This window comes from Anolis carolinensis, chromosome 2 (genome assembly GCF_035594765.1).
Source record: "Anolis carolinensis isolate JA03-04 chromosome 2, rAnoCar3.1.pri, whole genome shotgun sequence".
Taxonomy (NCBI): Eukaryota; Metazoa; Chordata; class Lepidosauria; order Squamata; family Dactyloidae; genus Anolis; species Anolis carolinensis.
Window position 1 is genome coordinate 84,142,429 of NC_085842.1, and position 17,010 is coordinate 84,159,438.

A 17,010-nucleotide genomic window follows, 5' to 3' on the forward strand; every position below is an offset into this window, starting at 1 on the left:
GAAGTGTTTTCAAGGCTGGAGAACTGTATGTTAAGCTAGGAATAAAGGAATAAAGCATCCCTAGGGAAAGAGCTTTGTACAAGATGTGATTGCTAAAGGGATAGAAGGAAACATCCTTGGCGCCTTCCTTCGAAATGGCATACCTCTAGGAACTGCTTTTCTTCTCCTTTGCTGTTGGTAATCTTTCGTAGTACAGCTTTTTGTGCTCCGCTGGGAGAGTCCCGGCTCAGAAGCCTAAGAAGGAAAAGCAACTTATTAACATTTATGGAAAAGCTGTCCTTGCAGGAATTGGTCTGAATGCTAAGGTAGCAGAAAGCTTCCAACTGTGATTGTTCTTTTAGGACAAAGATGAGGAACATGCAGTCCACATATAGTCACCCACCCCCAATTTATTTTTGCAGGCTCTGTCAGGCTCCCCACAATGTACTCTCTCTCTCTGAAAAAGGTAGCAAAAAGCCACTATTTGGCTTTAGGAGATTATTCCACTCCCCCTCCCTTTCTGAATTGAAAAACACACTTCTTATTTGGTGTACGAGTAGATCTGTACCCCCAAAGATTTCTCTGAAGTGCTAAGTTGAATATAAATGAGGAAGGAAGCTATGTACTTCACTATTTCATTTTCTTAAAGAATGCTTTCTTACAATGGTGGTGAGCAAGGCACCCTTAAATGCAGCAGTACCGATGGAGTGGGTTCAATGTGATCTCCTGATTATTGGAATTTACTCACCCCATACTAGAAGATGCAGCCTATGTTCTGAAAACAAAAAAACAGAAAGAATGCAGCTGCAAGGGGCCAGTGTGCATATCAGCGGTGTCAAGGGCTGGATACAATGCTAAGGTGGGGATGGGAGCAGGCAGGATAGGTGGGTGTAACAAAAGGATCTGAGATCTTCTCAGCCAGGCAGCGGGAGTTTTGTTACCCCACTGCTGCCACCAATAAATATGTAACAAGAGATCCACTAAGGTAGGGGGTGATTATTTCAAAATCCCAGTCACTGTCAGTGATAAACACATACGTGTGTGTGTGTATGAGGCAATGAGGGGATGAGGGGAGAATGATGGAAGAAACCTTGCAAACTTTGTGAATTGTGGTTCACACCTGAAATATGGTGTCACTTGTCTTTTGTGTGCTTGTTGCAGGAGTCTCTTTAAAAATGTCTGTATGTGTTTCTTAAATGTGCAAACCAAACCTGGAGCCAATATGCAGCTTTCAAATTTCTTCTCACAGACCACTCCTATATGTTCTCTGACTGACTGTCTGATGTGTACCTTCTTTCCTATAACCTGACACAAGACTTCAGGACATATGTTGAAACAAATATATGTTTATTTATGAGTTCTTTGGCACATAAAGCGAATCTTGTTACAAAGTTCTTTACTTCAGTTCTCCTTAGATGTTATAGATATTATCTTTCACTCTCTCAGATACATAAAGTTGTTACTATTTACTTTTCAGAACAGTTTAACTTAGTTTGACTTGACAACAAACTTTATATGTTTCTCCTCAGCCTTTCTGACTGGGTATCTTATTTCTTAAATTATTATTTACTATAGCAAACCTGACTGAAACTTAGTCTCAAAAGACTCTCTTTACCTCTCAGTTTCACTTAACTGAGGAATTAGACTCTCAATAGTCACTTTTTACTTCAATATAACAGTGGAAGCTACAAACTTTAACACTGGTATCTTCCTTCTAGCTCACCTGGCTAGAAACTGAACACAGACATCTTCCTTCTAGCTCACCTGGCTAGAAATTGAGCAAAACTTTTAAAAATGTCCCCTCTCTTTTTTTCCCTTCCAGCTAGCTCCACCCCTTTCTTGCTAGCCCCTCTCAAATGGATACATTTCTACTGCAGCAACTATGTTACCATGGTGATGGATCAACCAATTAGAAGTAGCCAACTACAGTCTACCCATGCCATATACCAACATCAACAAACTTAAACAAAATATCTATTATAATTAGGTTTTTCATTACAGTGGCTTACCCACACGATTTTAACTGCTGATATTTCAAATTAAAATAATGCAAGCTTTACTAAGAGAAAAATAAGCAACTTCCTCTTAAGACTGCTGCACATTCAAAACATTTCAAGTTATTTAGAAAATCCAAATCTTGGAAGCAATTAAATTGTGGAAAATATAACACATGTAACACATGGAAATAGATTTTTGTAATGTATCAGAAAGATCGCCTAATCCTGAACACGCCTCCTTGTATCCCCAGCTCAATTATATCCCTTTGCCTTTAACATGTGCAGCACAAATGACAGAGCCTTTTCAAGTGTGGTACCACTACTCTGGAATACCATCCCAAAGGAAACCTGCCTGCTCAATTTTTGATTAGCAGTGTTAACTTCTATTTTTAATGCAATTTGAATGGGATGGACAGATGTGTAGTTTCATGTTTTGATGTGATGTTTTACTGTTATGCTACTGCTGCTGCATTTTGTAGATAAAACTATATTACACTTCAGAATTGTTGTATTATTTTTATACTGTTTCTATAGTCTGTATTAGGAAGCCCCTCGAAAACAGAAGCATGAATATCAAATAATCAAAATATTTACTAAATAATTATTATTTCTCTTGCAGAATTTAGAGTGACCTAGATGCAAAATATAAATTCATTTTGTTGCAGATACAGCTCACATAATAGAATTGTGTATTATGCTAATCCATGAGGGTAATGATCTTCTCCTAGAGCCTGTAGCATCCTGCACATAACAGAAGGTTTAGGTTGATGGACTGATACTCATCCGGAAAGGTGAAAGCAATACAAAATTTACTTACTCTCCCTTGATTTCAGTGCAGTTGCCAGAGGGACTTGAAAACACGATAGACTGGCTGTCATGGAAAATGAGGTACTGGCGGCAGAATTTCACATTTTCGGCTCTTTCCAAGTCCCGCTGAGACCACTCTGTAAATAAAGGAAAAGCTCCTGTTCAGCCTGGCACAATTACAACCCAGCATCTTCTATTACAAATATCTGTCTCTATACATGGATATACACACAACCAAAGGGAAAAGAGGGAGACCTAATATCCCTTCCATTTATTTCTATTTTCTAGCCCAGTGCAAGGTATGAGCTCAAACTTGGCCAATCTATTGTATACCCATACAGAGAAGAGATACATGGGTGGCCTTACAAGACAAATAGCTTCAGAAAATTGAAGAAAAAAATTGTTCAGTTACTTTCAAAATGTCCTGTTCTTAGCCCATGGTGAAGATAACAACTACCTTTGGGCTAGTGAAGCTGTGGTCATTATTCAAGGCCCTGGTGTCCTGTTACCATGCCTGATGCTGGATTTGCCACAGGAGTTGCGGGGGGGGGGGGGGGGGAGGGGGGGGAGGGGCACTCAAAATTTCCCTTTAAAGCAAGACGCTTGAACAACTTGTCTTTCCCCCTCCCTCCAATTATTTTACAATTGTATTGCAGACATTGCATGTTTAGTTCACCATTAAATATGATACAGTAGTACAATTGCTTCCCCCATCTTCTCTGTCAGTTTCCTTACTGTTACTACTTTGGATATATATAAGGGATATTTTCCATGATAACAGGACTAGGTTAAACCCTCTGGCTGAATGGTGTTTCTAGATATTTCTAGTGTAAAATTACTCCTGTGTCAAATGTATCTGAAGCCCTCAATCCACAGTTGTGTTTATTTTTAAAATAAAAGTTCTAACATGATTCTCAGTCCTTTTCAAAATAACTTCAGTATTTTTGGCTGAACATCATTATCAATTTATCCATTTTTGCCATTTAATTTTTTTTTTATAATCCACTCTTCAGCTGTCGGTGTTTCAATTTGCGCATATAACCTTTTGCTCCAATTAACATATATTGCAATGTTTTGGAATTTATAAATTTGACCGGTTTGTTTAGTACTCTTAATAAGAATAGTTCAGGATCTAACTGAATTGTAGTTGTGAAGATTTTTTTGCAGTAGCTTTTGTTTCAAAATCCAAAACTGTCTTGCTTTAGAGCAGGTCCACCACATGTGTAAGGAAGTTCCAGGTTCTTTGCCACACTTCTTACAGGGATCAAATACCATCCAATACCACTGATTTCAAATTGAATCATATTCCTAGAAGCCTCTGAGAAATGTGAAACACTCTTGTCATAGCAACAAATGTTTACTGAGACACAACAGAAGTCCTGGAGGGTTCAGATCTATTCTTGCTTTAGGATTTAATACCTTCTGATTTTAGGGAAAAAATGTTGAATGTGCTGAATGTCCATCAATGTCTGGCACTGCCTATATTTCTACTCCCTAGAGTCCTCCGGGAACTAAGATATAGGCTTGTGCACAAAAGAGAAGACCCAAAGCAAAGTGGGGGGAAAATGTGATCATGGCAATAATACTTCTGTATCGTGAATATCAGTCCCAACAATGCAGACCAAAGTGGGGGTGGAGCATACCTGTGTAAATGTTGCAATATTTGCCACCATACTGCGTTGTTACTTCAGGCCCAATACAGGCACTTGAAAGAGATGGGAACTGACATAGCTCCCGGTATAAAGCAGCTATTTCCTCAGGATCAATCAGCAACTAAACATTAAAAATAGGAAGAAGCATCATTAACTGCAATGCCTTCCAAGTGAAAGCAACATTAGGATCGTCACAATTATCATTTTTTCCAGAGAGTAACAACAGTTAGGAGTGACAAAATGGAGCAAAGAAATGTTTGACAAGGGCCCACTTGGGTGACCTGCAAAATAGAAGACACAGCAGCTAATATAGAGCGTTAGTTCTAATCTAACAAAATGGGCTTTGGATCTTGAATAGGAGAAATATGGTAGCTACTATTTTCTCTTCCTCTCTAGTTTAATGATAAATACCAAAGGTATGAGGGGAATTATATAAATTAGGGAGTTCATTTAAATGAAACATATGTGATCTACTATTTTATTGACAATTCTTTATGCGTTATTGTACTGCTGGTTGACACAGACTAACTATCGGTCTTAAACCAAGTGCACCTAGAAAACGGTTCTAGGCCAGTATTTTGGACTTCATCTCCTAGAATCCCTGATCACTGGCCATGACAGCTGACACTTCTGGGAGTTGAAGTCCAAAACACCCGGAAGGCAAGAGTTTGGAAATAAATGTCCTGGACCAGTGGCGTCCAACCTTTGGTCCTCTAGGTGTTTTGGATTTCAGTTCCCTGAATTCCTGACCACCAGACAAGCTGCCAGGGCTTCTGGGAGTTGGAGTCTCAAAACCTAGAGGGCTGCAGGTTGGACACCACCAGACAGTCCAGAAGTGGAGGTTCAGCCATTTCTAGTTTCAAAACTTTGAAGGGTAATTTTTGTGAGTTTCCCCACCATTTCTGGGTCAACTGCCCCATGGAAGCACCTCAGCTGCCACCTGCAGGTGAGGCAACACAAGGTTTCTTTGCATCTTGGCTGAAATTTATAACCCAGAAGCAAACAGCAATAAAGTTCTTCTCTTTAGTATAGTTGTTTGGCTTCGTTTAGAAAGGATCAAAAGTCTCTTCTGTACAATGCAGACTTTATGGCAGATATTTCTTTGAAGGACCAAGAAACTTTGCAACCTAGTCCAAGTTAATATGTGACATACCTTGCCCAGTACTAAATGGAATACTGTTTGGGGAGGGACTGGTTGGCAGCCAGCACACTATTTACTTTGGAAAAACAATTGTGTAGTAATATCAGAGCAATTATCTGCTCTGTTTGTGGAGAGCCAGCATGGACTATGGCTGGATCTTCACTGCCAGATAATCCAGTTCAAAGCAGGTAATCTGGATTCAGAAGCTGGATTATATGGCAGTGTAGATGTAGCCTACTACTCTGGAGACTAGGGTCCAAAGCCTTGCTTGAAGAATCAGAGCAATAATCTCTGTCTTGGAGGGAACACAAATGTTTGTAGAAGCACAGAAGTCTGAAGAGATATGAAATATGAACTGCTCTTTGCAGATGGGAGGAATAAAAAAAGGAGAGCAAGTGACTAGGAAGGAGAATTAATTTACAGATCCCAGTAGAGGATTCAACTGGCTTTAATACAGAACAATAATGCTCCACAGTGCAGTATTTTGTTGTTGGTTCAAGTTCTTTGTTTTTAAAATGGGATGTCCATCAGGATGGCCTTTAAAGCAGAAAGTGTTGTAATTGTATTTTGTATATAAATGTAAATGTGACTGATTGTGTTTATTCTCATGTAAGCCGCTCCAAGTCCCTTCGGGGAGATGGTGGTGGCATACAAAAATAAAGTTATTATATTATTATTATAAGTACCGTATATACTCGAGTATAAACTGACCGAATATAAACCGAGGCACCTAATTTTACCACAAAAAACCTGGGAAAATATTGACTTCAGTATCAGTCGAGGGTGGTAAATTTCAGAAATAAAAATAGATACCAATAAAATTACATTAACTGAGGCATCAGTAGGTTAAATGTTTTTGAATATTTACATAAAGCTCAAATTTAAGATAAGACTGTCCAACTCTGTTCAAATCATTATTCTCATCTTCTTCAATATGTAAATGTGCTTAGGTATTGTTTTAATAATAATAGAGTAAAATAATGCATGTAATAATAATAATAAATACAGCAAAATAATACATATAATAATAAATAAAATAAATGCAATAGTAATAACATCAGTATAAGCTGACCCAAATATAAACCAACCAGGACCCTTACCCGAGTATAAGCCGAGGGGGGCTTTTTCAGTCTTAAAAAAAGGGCTGAAAAACTACGCTTATACTCGAGTATATACAGTATATTATAAGTATGTAAGAATGGGCCAGGGGGTGCTATATGATGTTGAAATTGTTTTAAATTGTTTTATTCATTTTATGTGATTTTAAATGAGTTATTTTAATAATGGTAACATTCAATTCTATTTTTTAAATTTATTTACAACATTGATATCCCGCCCTTCTCACCCAAAGGGACTCAGGGCGGATTTCTGTTTTATAAGTTTTTGAACTGAACAGTGAGTCACTTTGAGTCTAACTTCCTAAGATAAAAGCAGAGTATAAATATAGAATAATAATAATGCTTAGGAAACTGAGAGGAGTGGAGAGCAGGAAATGTTGCAGTTGAGATAGAGATCAGTGCTACTCCATTGCTTCCCTTGCTTAAGCACATTTCCTTATATTTCCCAAATAGAAGATTGCCAGGGTAAAAAAAAAAAGCGCAGATGGCCCCTGTATCTTTAATCATTTTACCAACACCCATTTGGCTGGATGCCCATCTGGTTGGGGTGCTTTGGTCATGTTTTCCTGCAAGGCAGGGGTTGGACTGGATGGCCCTTGGGGTCTCTTCCAATTTGTAGACAAACATTAAAGATAAAAGAATCTCCTTCCAGTTTTCAAACTGGCAATTACAAGTCAGCTTGAATCAGGAAAAATTGCCCCATTCCACCTTTTCTCAAGATCTCGACTTAAAGCTGCTTCAGGTGTTTTTGTGCTGTTTTTACAGCCAATCAAGTGCTCTTCAATTTCTGAATTCCAGGCGAGCATTTTTTTAAATGAAGAACTTTGCAATAGCAGGAAAGAGGTTGAAGTACATCTGAGGGAGTGGGATGCAATCCATGCTAAGGGTCATGATAAAATAAATCAGTTTTAAGGGTGTCACAAGACTCCTTTTTCTAATGAAACATATTAACACAGCCACCTTGCTGCAGTTATTTGAGCATTGGACTATTGCCCTATCTGCACTGCCATATAACCCAGTTTCTGATTCCAGATTATCTGCTTTGAACTGGATGATATGGCAGTGTACGATTTATGCAGCATTTGATCCTGCTCAGCCATGGAAACTTACTTGGTGACTCTGGAAGTCACCCAATTTCAGCCTCAGAGGAAGGCAAAGGCAAACCCCCTTTAATCAAATCTTGCCAAGAAAAACACATTCTAGCGTTGCAACACAGCACTTTTAGAAAATTTATTTAATGGAGAAGGAAATACGTATAATCCCAACCTGCCTCTATCTTGCAAGATGCCCACAGCAAGCAGCTAACCAATAATAATAATAATAATAATAATAATAATAACTTTATTTTTATACCCCACCTCTATCTCCCCAAAGGGGACTCAGGGGAAAAGGTGAAATCTTTGAACTATGAGGGGATGTTTAACTTGAATTGCTATTTGTTAAACAACTATCAAAAGTATAAGAAGTGGGGTGCACCAGACATTCTTGAAGGTGCACAGAATAATAAATAATAAACGTTTATTTTTAACCCGCTCTATGTCCTTGAAAGGACTCAGGCCAGCTTCCAGACATAAAGCATACAAGTGGCAAACATTCAATGCCATTTTAATAATATAATACATTTATAAAAAATAGATTAAAACAATATCTGAGAATCTGGCAATCAACATCATGGAACATACAGCTGAGTAATTGAATTGTATGGAATATAAAAATATAGCTCTTCAATAATTTACAATAAAATCATTATTGTCAGCTTCAGTCTCTTAACATGTTAATGATGTTACATTAAGTAATACATTAAAGGGACGATAAAAGTTCTGGTTGTCACTTAATAGACTCTTGGTTAACTGGCACCCTGGGGATTGGGAAGGACCAGAAAAGTGCAAATTCTGGTTGCTTGAGAGTTACTATTAAAAATAAGCCTAGCTAATATATGCCCCATACTGTGCCATACCATTGACTTTATATTACCATGGAAATGCAGTAATTAAAGGTAAATAAATACAAACTTAATGTAACACGGTTTTCAGCATTATAAAAAAGCTCTGTGAATGCAGTATTATTTCTTACTTTTTGCTGTTGCTTGAGAGTTCTGAATAATTTATTTAGGGGCGACGGAGCCTGACCCTTATAGGGTTAGCACAGGCATGGGCAAACTTGGGTCCTAACCGGCTGTTAGGAATTGCGGGAGTTGAAGTCCAAAACCCCTGGAGGGCCCAAGTTTGCCCATGCCTGCGATAAAGCCAATGATTCCCATACTGTAGTTCTCCAAGTGTTTTGGACTTCAGCTCCCAGAGGCGTTAGCTGCCTTCGCCAATGAGCAGGGATTCTGGGAGATGAAGTCCAGACCACCTTGGGAAACACGGATATAAGAAGCACCCCCCTCATTTGAGGGTAAGATGCAAAAAAAATAAAAAAAAATAAACAGTTCCTGTATTATGGGACCTGGCCCCTTCAACAAAGGTGCGAGAAAGATACGTTGGTTTTGCAGAGGAAACCCACGGCTCAGCTAACACTGGCAGGCTGCTCCTTCTCCCCTCTGTTTCTTTCCAAGGCCCCGCCCACTTCCCGCGCGAAGCACTGTGGGAAGTTCAGCACCAAACGCCCAGCGGGGGCCTACCGTCGACGCGACCCTCGCGCGCCATCGCACGCGCTGTCCCCTAGCCTCTCCCCCCCCCCCCGCCCCCTTTCCGCGCGCGCGCCTTCCTTCCTTCCTGCCGCCCTTACCGCCGCCTCCTCCATCTCGGCCTCCTCCGCCGGCGAAACCTCCTCCGAAACTTCCGCTCTAAGCGCCACTCTTCAGAGCCGGGTGGGCGGGGCTTCTGGAGGCCGGCCCCTGTCATTGGCTCCGGCCCTGCCCGTCAACCCGAAGGCGTGGGAAGTCTAGTCAGCGCCTTTGATCGGAAGACAGAACTTCCTGGTCCCGTGGATGCTCATGATGTGGCCAAAGTATTGCATTTTTGCCTCTAATATCCTTCCTTCCAGTGAGCAGTTGGGCATTATTTTCTGGGAGTATGGACTGGTTTGGTGTTGTGGTCCAAGGCATTCTCAGAAATTTTCCTCCAATACCACAGTTCAAAAACGTCTATCTTCCTTCGCTCAGCCTTCCTTATGGTCCAGCTCTCGCATCCATAGGTTACTATGGGGAATACCATTGCTTTTATTATGCAGACCTTCATTGCTAGTGTGATGTCTCTACTCTTTACTATTTTATCGAGTTTGCTCATTGCTCTCCTCCCAAGAAGTAAACGTCTTCTGATTTCCTGGCTGCAGTCTGTGTTTGCAGTAATTTTCCTGCCTAGAAATACAAAGTCTGTCACTGCCTCCATGTTTTCTCCCTCTATTTGCTAGTTATCAATCAGTCTGGTTGCCATCATCTTGGTTTTTTATTTTTTAAGTGAAACCCAGCATTTGCAGTTTCTTCTTTCACCTTGGTGATAAGGCTCCTCAACACCTCACTTTCAGCCAGCCATCAAAATGGTATCATCTGCATATCTAAGGTTGTTAATGTTTCTTACAGCATTTTTAACTCCAGCCTTGGATTCATCAAGTCCTGCACGTCGCATGATGTGTTCTGCATACAAGTTGAATTGGTAGGTTGAGAGTATATAGCCCTGCCGTACTCCTTTCCCAATTCTGAACTAGTCTGTTCTGTGGTCTGTTCTTACTGTTGCCTCTTGGTCGTTATACAGATAATTATACTCTACCAGTATTTAAAATTTCCAATTCAAAACAATTAAAACAAATTCAAAATTAAAAACCACAGCACCTCCTGAATTGATCTTAACCACCTTCTTTTAAAACCTGCCTGAATAAGAAGGTTTTAGCCTGCCGCCTGTCCTGCCTGGCACAAGTCTGTCCATGTGAAGCAAACCTACGCCTGTTGATAAACTCTTTAAGCTAGCTGGAATTGCCCCCTGATCTGTAACAGGAAGTTGCTGCTAATGGTGAGAGAAATAAGGTCGAACAGTGTGAAAGCCACCCACTGCATGACTATCAGCCTCCTTCCAGTAGACTCAGGTCAAGGAGGAGTTTGATGAGAACCACCACTCCTCTTGATGTTCCTCCAGCAACAGCAAGGGTATCCCTCTGGGCAGCTAAACCAGGCAATCCCAACTGGATGGCTCCCCATGAGTTTGCCCTCCAGGAGCAAACCATGAATGGGCAACTTGGAAGTCCCTGAACAAATTCAGAAGCAGAGTGGGCAGATCAAAAGACAACCTGGCAAGATAGCAGTACCTTGAGGAATTGTCCACCTTGTGTGACTGTGGAGCAGAACAAACAACTGTATATGCTTGCCCACAATGCCCTGCCTCATGCACGGAGGAGGAGTTGTTTAAAGCTATGGACAATGCGATTGCTGTTGCCCACTTTTGGTCTAAAATATTTAGCTGTTTGTGATTCCTTTATTTTATCACTTTTAAACTTATTTATTATGCAATGCTTTTGACACGAAATAAATAAAGCCTGCTGCCAGAAGGACAGCAGGAAAGGGGCCATTCTCGCTTCCCTGGGAAGAAAGGAGTTCCAGAGTCAAGGGGCAGCTACCGAGAAGGAAGGCCCACTCTCTCGTGGGACCGAGAGAAGGGCCTCTCCTGAAGATCTCGGGGTCCAGGCAGGCTTGTACAAAGGGATGTGGTCGGCCAAATAGCCTGGACCTGAACTGTCTGGAGGTGTGCATTTTAGTATGGAAATTAAAGAATACCAAAGTTCAAAAACTTGCTGTGCCAACCTTTGATTCCAGCTTGATCCTTTGTTACCAGCTCTGTATTCGATCCCTTGAACTTTCCAAGCATTTCAGTTTTTAACATGCATTATTTTGCAACACAGTAATTCAGTTTTACTGGCAAACCAGAGGTTCAAACAGCCCGTATAAGAGATGCAGACATATGCATAAATTATAGTAAGTGTATGGAGACACAACGTACCTCAGGAAAACCTTTTATGTATATTTTTATTATACGAGTTATGGCTTATTTCACATAATCTTAGAGGTTTCTTGTTACGTTCATGTAACATGTGCTGCAACTGACACTAATGTGCCTCAACATACAGTTTGGAAAGTTCTGGAGTAGACAACTCTGGAGATAGCAAGCAGATTCCTATAAGGATTCTATATAGGCAGAGCTGAGCAACTCCACCAGTTCTAGCCTATTATAGGGCATCCCATCATCCATTTCCATAAATCCACACTCCCAGTTTGGGCACCAGTGTGTCCAGTCTGCCCTATCTCTGCAACTGAGGGCTCAGGAAACAAAGGTGCCAATCCTGGACAATCAAGGACAGGGCTGTCGAATAACAATTAACAGATGTACATATTCTAACCCTCTATTTTTAAGTCTCTGTTTCCACAGGGATAACGGGCTCTCAGTTTCAAGGGAATCACACAAGCATTTCTGGGTTAACCTTGCAGGCATGGAAAATCATCTGTCTTTACATATAAACAATGAATCTGATGATTATCTGGCTTGGAAAACAGCCAGCGGAATTTGTCGCACCTTTCTATTCTTAGGGGATTATTTTAGCAGGGTCATGGAGGGTGGCTGTCTCTAGGCTACATTCTTATGAGTTTTAAAGAGGTTCATATACCATGTATATAGGAGATACAGTGTACAGTTTAAAGATATAAGTTGCACAAAATCATAAAGTTGTTACAGTTTATTGAAGGGTTGGATACCATGGCGTTTAGGGGTTTACATCAAACTAGTTCACATGCTTCAAACTAGTGCAAGTTCAGAAAAGGCCTTTTTTTAAAAAAAAGGAAATATTTTTTCTGAGCCCTTAGTGAACTATTAATCTGGGGGGGGGGAGGGTTACCGTGGTTTTACAGTAAGACCACTACAAAGAAATCACTGGAAAAAATTAGGATTTCAGTTATGCTTGTTATAAATCACTCCAGATAACTAAGCTTAGTCTAGTCTTGCAAGGCAGTTCAGAATAAGGTGACCCAGTGGCCTCACGATATTTGCAGGGCAAGCAGAAGGTTGGAGGGAATGCCTTATTAATTTTAAAGATTAGCTTCTAATATACATAGGCTCTTGGTTCACTGGCACCCATGGGGATTTGTAGATGCCCGATAAATATTTTCTGTGTCTGTCTAAGAGGAGGGAAACACTAAGATGGATGGAGGAAGTTTTCCACGTAGCCCTGTGTCACTTTGCATTTAAGATAATCTCACACATGCTTTGTGGCTCACGGACAAAATAGTTCTTGAAAGTCCTGCAGTGTGGAAGCAATTACTCTTTCTTCATTCTTTGCCTCTGGTCTATTCGTGTCGGTGGCTACTAGGGAAATTTGGATAGACGGTTGGCCCTCCACAGATTCCAGATGAATGGATTCAACTATCTACAGCTTGAAAATATTCAATCCCCCCCCCCCCCCGCAAAAAACCCCAAACACTAAAATATCAATTTTATATAAGTTCATAATTTTACAATTGTCAGATTCAATCTGGTCTCTGCAGTCTCCAGGATCCCTCCCTCTCTCATTTCTTTTTGAAAAAAATCAGAGTGATTTAGCTAAAATGTCAAAATCATACTGAATATCACAAAATGCAACAAAATCGATCCATGTATTCTGCCACTGTGCTTGAAATCCTCACATATGCAGCAAAAAATGACACTAGTAGTGACATGATGTCACTTCTAGTCTCATTGTCTTCACTGGTGTAACCCCATTTCCTGTGCATTTGCCATGGTCTCTGGAAAAGAAGAATGATTGCTTAGCTTCTTGTTAACTGTGGGCCAGACAGATTCATATAGAGAGATGCGATCAACCAAATAGCCTGGACCTGAGCTGTTCTAAGGCTTTAAATGTCATAACCAGCACTTTGTGCCTGGAAACAGACTGGTGGCCATTGAGCTGTTGTAACTAGGGGATTGTCCGCTCCCTGTAGCCAGTCCCAGTTAGCAACCTGGCAGCAGCTCTTTGGACCAGTTGAAGTTTCCAAAAACTCTTCGAAGGCAGCCCCACATAGAGTGTGTTACAGTAATCCAGACAAGATGTGACGAGGGCATGCACCACCATGGACAGATCCTGCATCTCAAGGAACTCGTGTAGTTGGTGCACAAGTTTTAAATGTGCAAAGGCACTCCTGGCCATCAATGATACCTGGATCTGTAAGTTCAAGGCTGAGTCCAGGAGGACCCCCTGACTGTGGACCTGTGTCTTCAGGGGTAGTGTAACCCCATCTAGCACAGGCTGAATCCCTACTCCCTGATCTGCCTTCTGACTGACCAGGAGCGCCTCTGTTTTATTTCAGTTTGTTTACCCTAATCCAGTCCATTACTGACGACAGACATTGGTTTAGGACCACAACAGCTTCCTTGGCTTTGGGTATCAAGTAGAGATGGGTTTAATCTGCACGGGTACATATACACCATAGTAGCAAGTATTTTTCAATAAATGTCTAAGGGTGCATATACACTGTAGAAGTAATGCAATTTGACACCACTTTAATTGCCATGGCTCAGTCGTATGGAATCATGACAGTTGTGGGTTTACAAGGTCTTTAGCCTTCTCTGCTAAAGAGTGCTCTTGTCTCACCAAACTACAACTCCCAAGATCCCATAGTATATAGCAGATAACGTGTGGTCAAACTGCATTACTTCTGCAGTATATATGCACCCTCAGACATTTATTGAAAAATATTTACTTCAGCAGGCTTTGCTTTCAGGTGTTTTCAATCGGCTGGTTTTGGATTTACTGTACTTTTTATTTTGTTGTATGCCTTCAGGTCTTATGGTGACACTAAAGTGAACCTATCATGGGATTTTCTTGACAATATTTGTTCAGAGGGGGTTTGCCTTTGCCTTCCTTGGAGACTGAGACAGTGTGGTTTGCAAAAGGTCATCCATTGTATTCCAACATCTAAATCAGTACACCCCACTGTCTCTCTTCTGTTATTTTAAAATGTTTTGCAAAAACTTTTGCTGTTTATTTTGTACTTCGTATTTTTTAGGCAGCTTTGTGTCACCATGGATACAAAAATGGAGTAAAAATAATCAAGCTTTCTCCAAGATATTGGCCTCTACAAAAGAGGTGGGTGAGGTGGGAAATCAGATGGAGTATTTTGGGTAGTAGAGTTCTCCATGTGCATATCTGAGCTGTGAAAAAGGATAAAAGTGAACCAATGTATTACAGTATGTATAAGTACAATGAAAAAATGTGTTATTCCTATATAGGCCTTTTATTTCCTACTAGTCTCCGAAACTAAATAGCACAATTTCCTCCTTTGTTGTGTGCCGTCATTTCTGACTTCCAGTGACTCTAAATTGGATTTTCTCTGTAAAATTTATTCAGAGGGGGTTTGAGCTTGCCTTTATATGAAGCTGAGAGTGTGTGACTTGCTCTAGCTCACCCAGTGAGCTCCCATGTGAGCAGGGATTCAAGCCCTGGTTCCCCACTATCCTAGACCAACATTCAAATAGTTATACCAAAAATGCTGCCTTCTTATTTTTAAAAGATAAATTCTATATTTTAAAATCCATTCATTTTCTGCATTGTTAGGGTGTGCGCGCTGAACTGATAGGAGTCTGAGCCCATTCATTCTACAGAGGGTTTTCCTCCATTTCCCCCTTCAATTTTTATCAAGTAATTTAGGTGAGTAATTTATTTTTTCTGTAGTCATATTCAGCTTGTTGAGATTGTTACTCTTCCGGTTTCAAATTGAAAATGTATTTTTCCATTCTGCTGAGTTCTAATGCAAATGAGAGCAGGAACACTTTTAATATCAGTGCCATTAGTTGTCCGGTTTTTGATCTGGTTCTATAGCCTTTGGTGTGACAACAGGGCTACTTCAATATTCAGCCACATTGGAATTGTTCAGTCTAGTAGAATAAAAGACTCAGGTGGCCAGGAGGCAGCTGTCCAGTGTGAGATCAAAGCCTAATAATAAAAATGAACACCTGCACACATAGCTCATGCCTCTTTGACCTCGGCACCTTATTTACAATTTTAGCAGCTCATCTCTGGAGAGAGTGGTGAGCCAGTTGTTAAAACTTATTCCCCTTTATGTCTATTGCACATGAAAGACAATTCTAAATCATCCACCTTTAGGCTTGTATTTCATCAGTGATGAGGCTGTAGCCCTCTTGTCACGCTACCATGTTGGCAGTTGTACTAGTTTGAACTCCTCAGTTACTTTTGCATTGATCCTTTTCCTCCCTTCCTAGCTCAAGCTAGACATGTCAGATACCAAGTCATTTTCCTGGATAGTGTTTCATGGACACAGATTGTTTCCATAGTAGTCTTATGTTGGTTAAAGGAGCATTGCACCCTTTAGCTGCCTTCAAAGTGAACACAAGGAAAGGGTATTCCAGCTGCTCCATGTCCCATTAGCTTCAACCAAGACAGTGGGAAGTATTAAAAGAAACACAAATCTTATAGGTAGATATACTCAAGCCCATAAAGAATTAGTAATAGCAGTCTGTGGCTTCATTTCCTTTTTACTCTTGCCATGAGTCAAAGCCTAGGAATGTTATCTTTCGGATTACAACTCCCAGAAGTCCTTAACAAACATGGCTACTGCCATTCTGGGAGATGCAGTCTGAAAAGTAATGTTCACAAGCTCTGCTGTGTATACTGTACTTTGTAGAGCCACTCAGAACCCAAAGTGATTTCTCTCTAAAGTTGACACATGTCATTTTCAGCGCACTGTGGAATAGCGGAGATGCTTGACAAACAAAGGGTGCCTGACGCTGTTCCCTGCCAGCACTGGCTGCGTGGGACTCAAGTGTTCCTGTGCCAGTACTGAATGGGGAATAGCACATGCCGTGTGACTCCCACAGGAAAGCTGTGCATCTCTCGGCCTGCAGGCAGCTCATTGGCACTGTGAATGGATGGGGGATCCTAGCAGGAAGCCGCTTCAGCAAGCAACAGGCGTCAACCCCCTGCCCAGCTCACTAATGACTTAGGTCTCTGTGGGAGCCATTCCCCCACTGAGATGGTCAACGGTATTTCAGCTGTCAAAAGATTCCCCCCTGACAAAGCTGGGTGTGAAGCTGACCCCATGACAGTGTGCTTGGAGGGTAATGACAAGCGAAACCTCAGCTGATTGGCATTGCCAGTGTGTTCCTAATCAGCTGAACAGCAACATGAAGCACTGGGTGGCAGATGGCTGTGTGAACGCAGAGTGGGAGCTGCATCCTCACAGGGTGGGTGGTGAGAAAGACCTCGGCAGGGTAACACAAGGGGTGGGTGGGGGAAGGATGGAGAGTAAGCAGTAAAAGATAAGAGAAGTCATTCTATTGAGAAGCACAAAGTCTTCAGCAGGCCTCACTGCAAATTCCTGTACATGAAGTCACAGCAAATCC

The 17,010-nt window shown here is 41.0% G+C and overlaps 1 protein-coding gene across 2 annotated transcripts in view; it reads right to left on the bottom strand.

Moving 5' to 3' along the window:
- The window catches only part of LOC100567769 (acylamino-acid-releasing enzyme), a 331,395-nt gene that overhangs the window by 13,103 nt on the left and 301,282 nt on the right, over positions 1-17,010 (bottom strand). The window contains exons 1-4 of one of the 2 annotated variants that reach the window (XM_062970101.1): positions 9,425-9,550; positions 4,427-4,556; positions 2,794-2,920; positions 144-234 (exon numbers count right to left, since the gene is read on the bottom strand). In XM_062970101.1, coding sequence (XP_062826171.1) covers positions 144-234; positions 2,794-2,920; positions 4,427-4,556; positions 9,425-9,439 — 363 coding nt within the window. In that variant the 5' untranslated portion in view covers positions 9,440-9,550. Of the gene's footprint in view, positions 1-143; positions 235-2,793; positions 2,921-4,426; positions 4,557-9,424; positions 9,551-17,010 lie in introns of those variants that run through there. The other variant, XM_062970102.1, reaches the window with a different exon arrangement.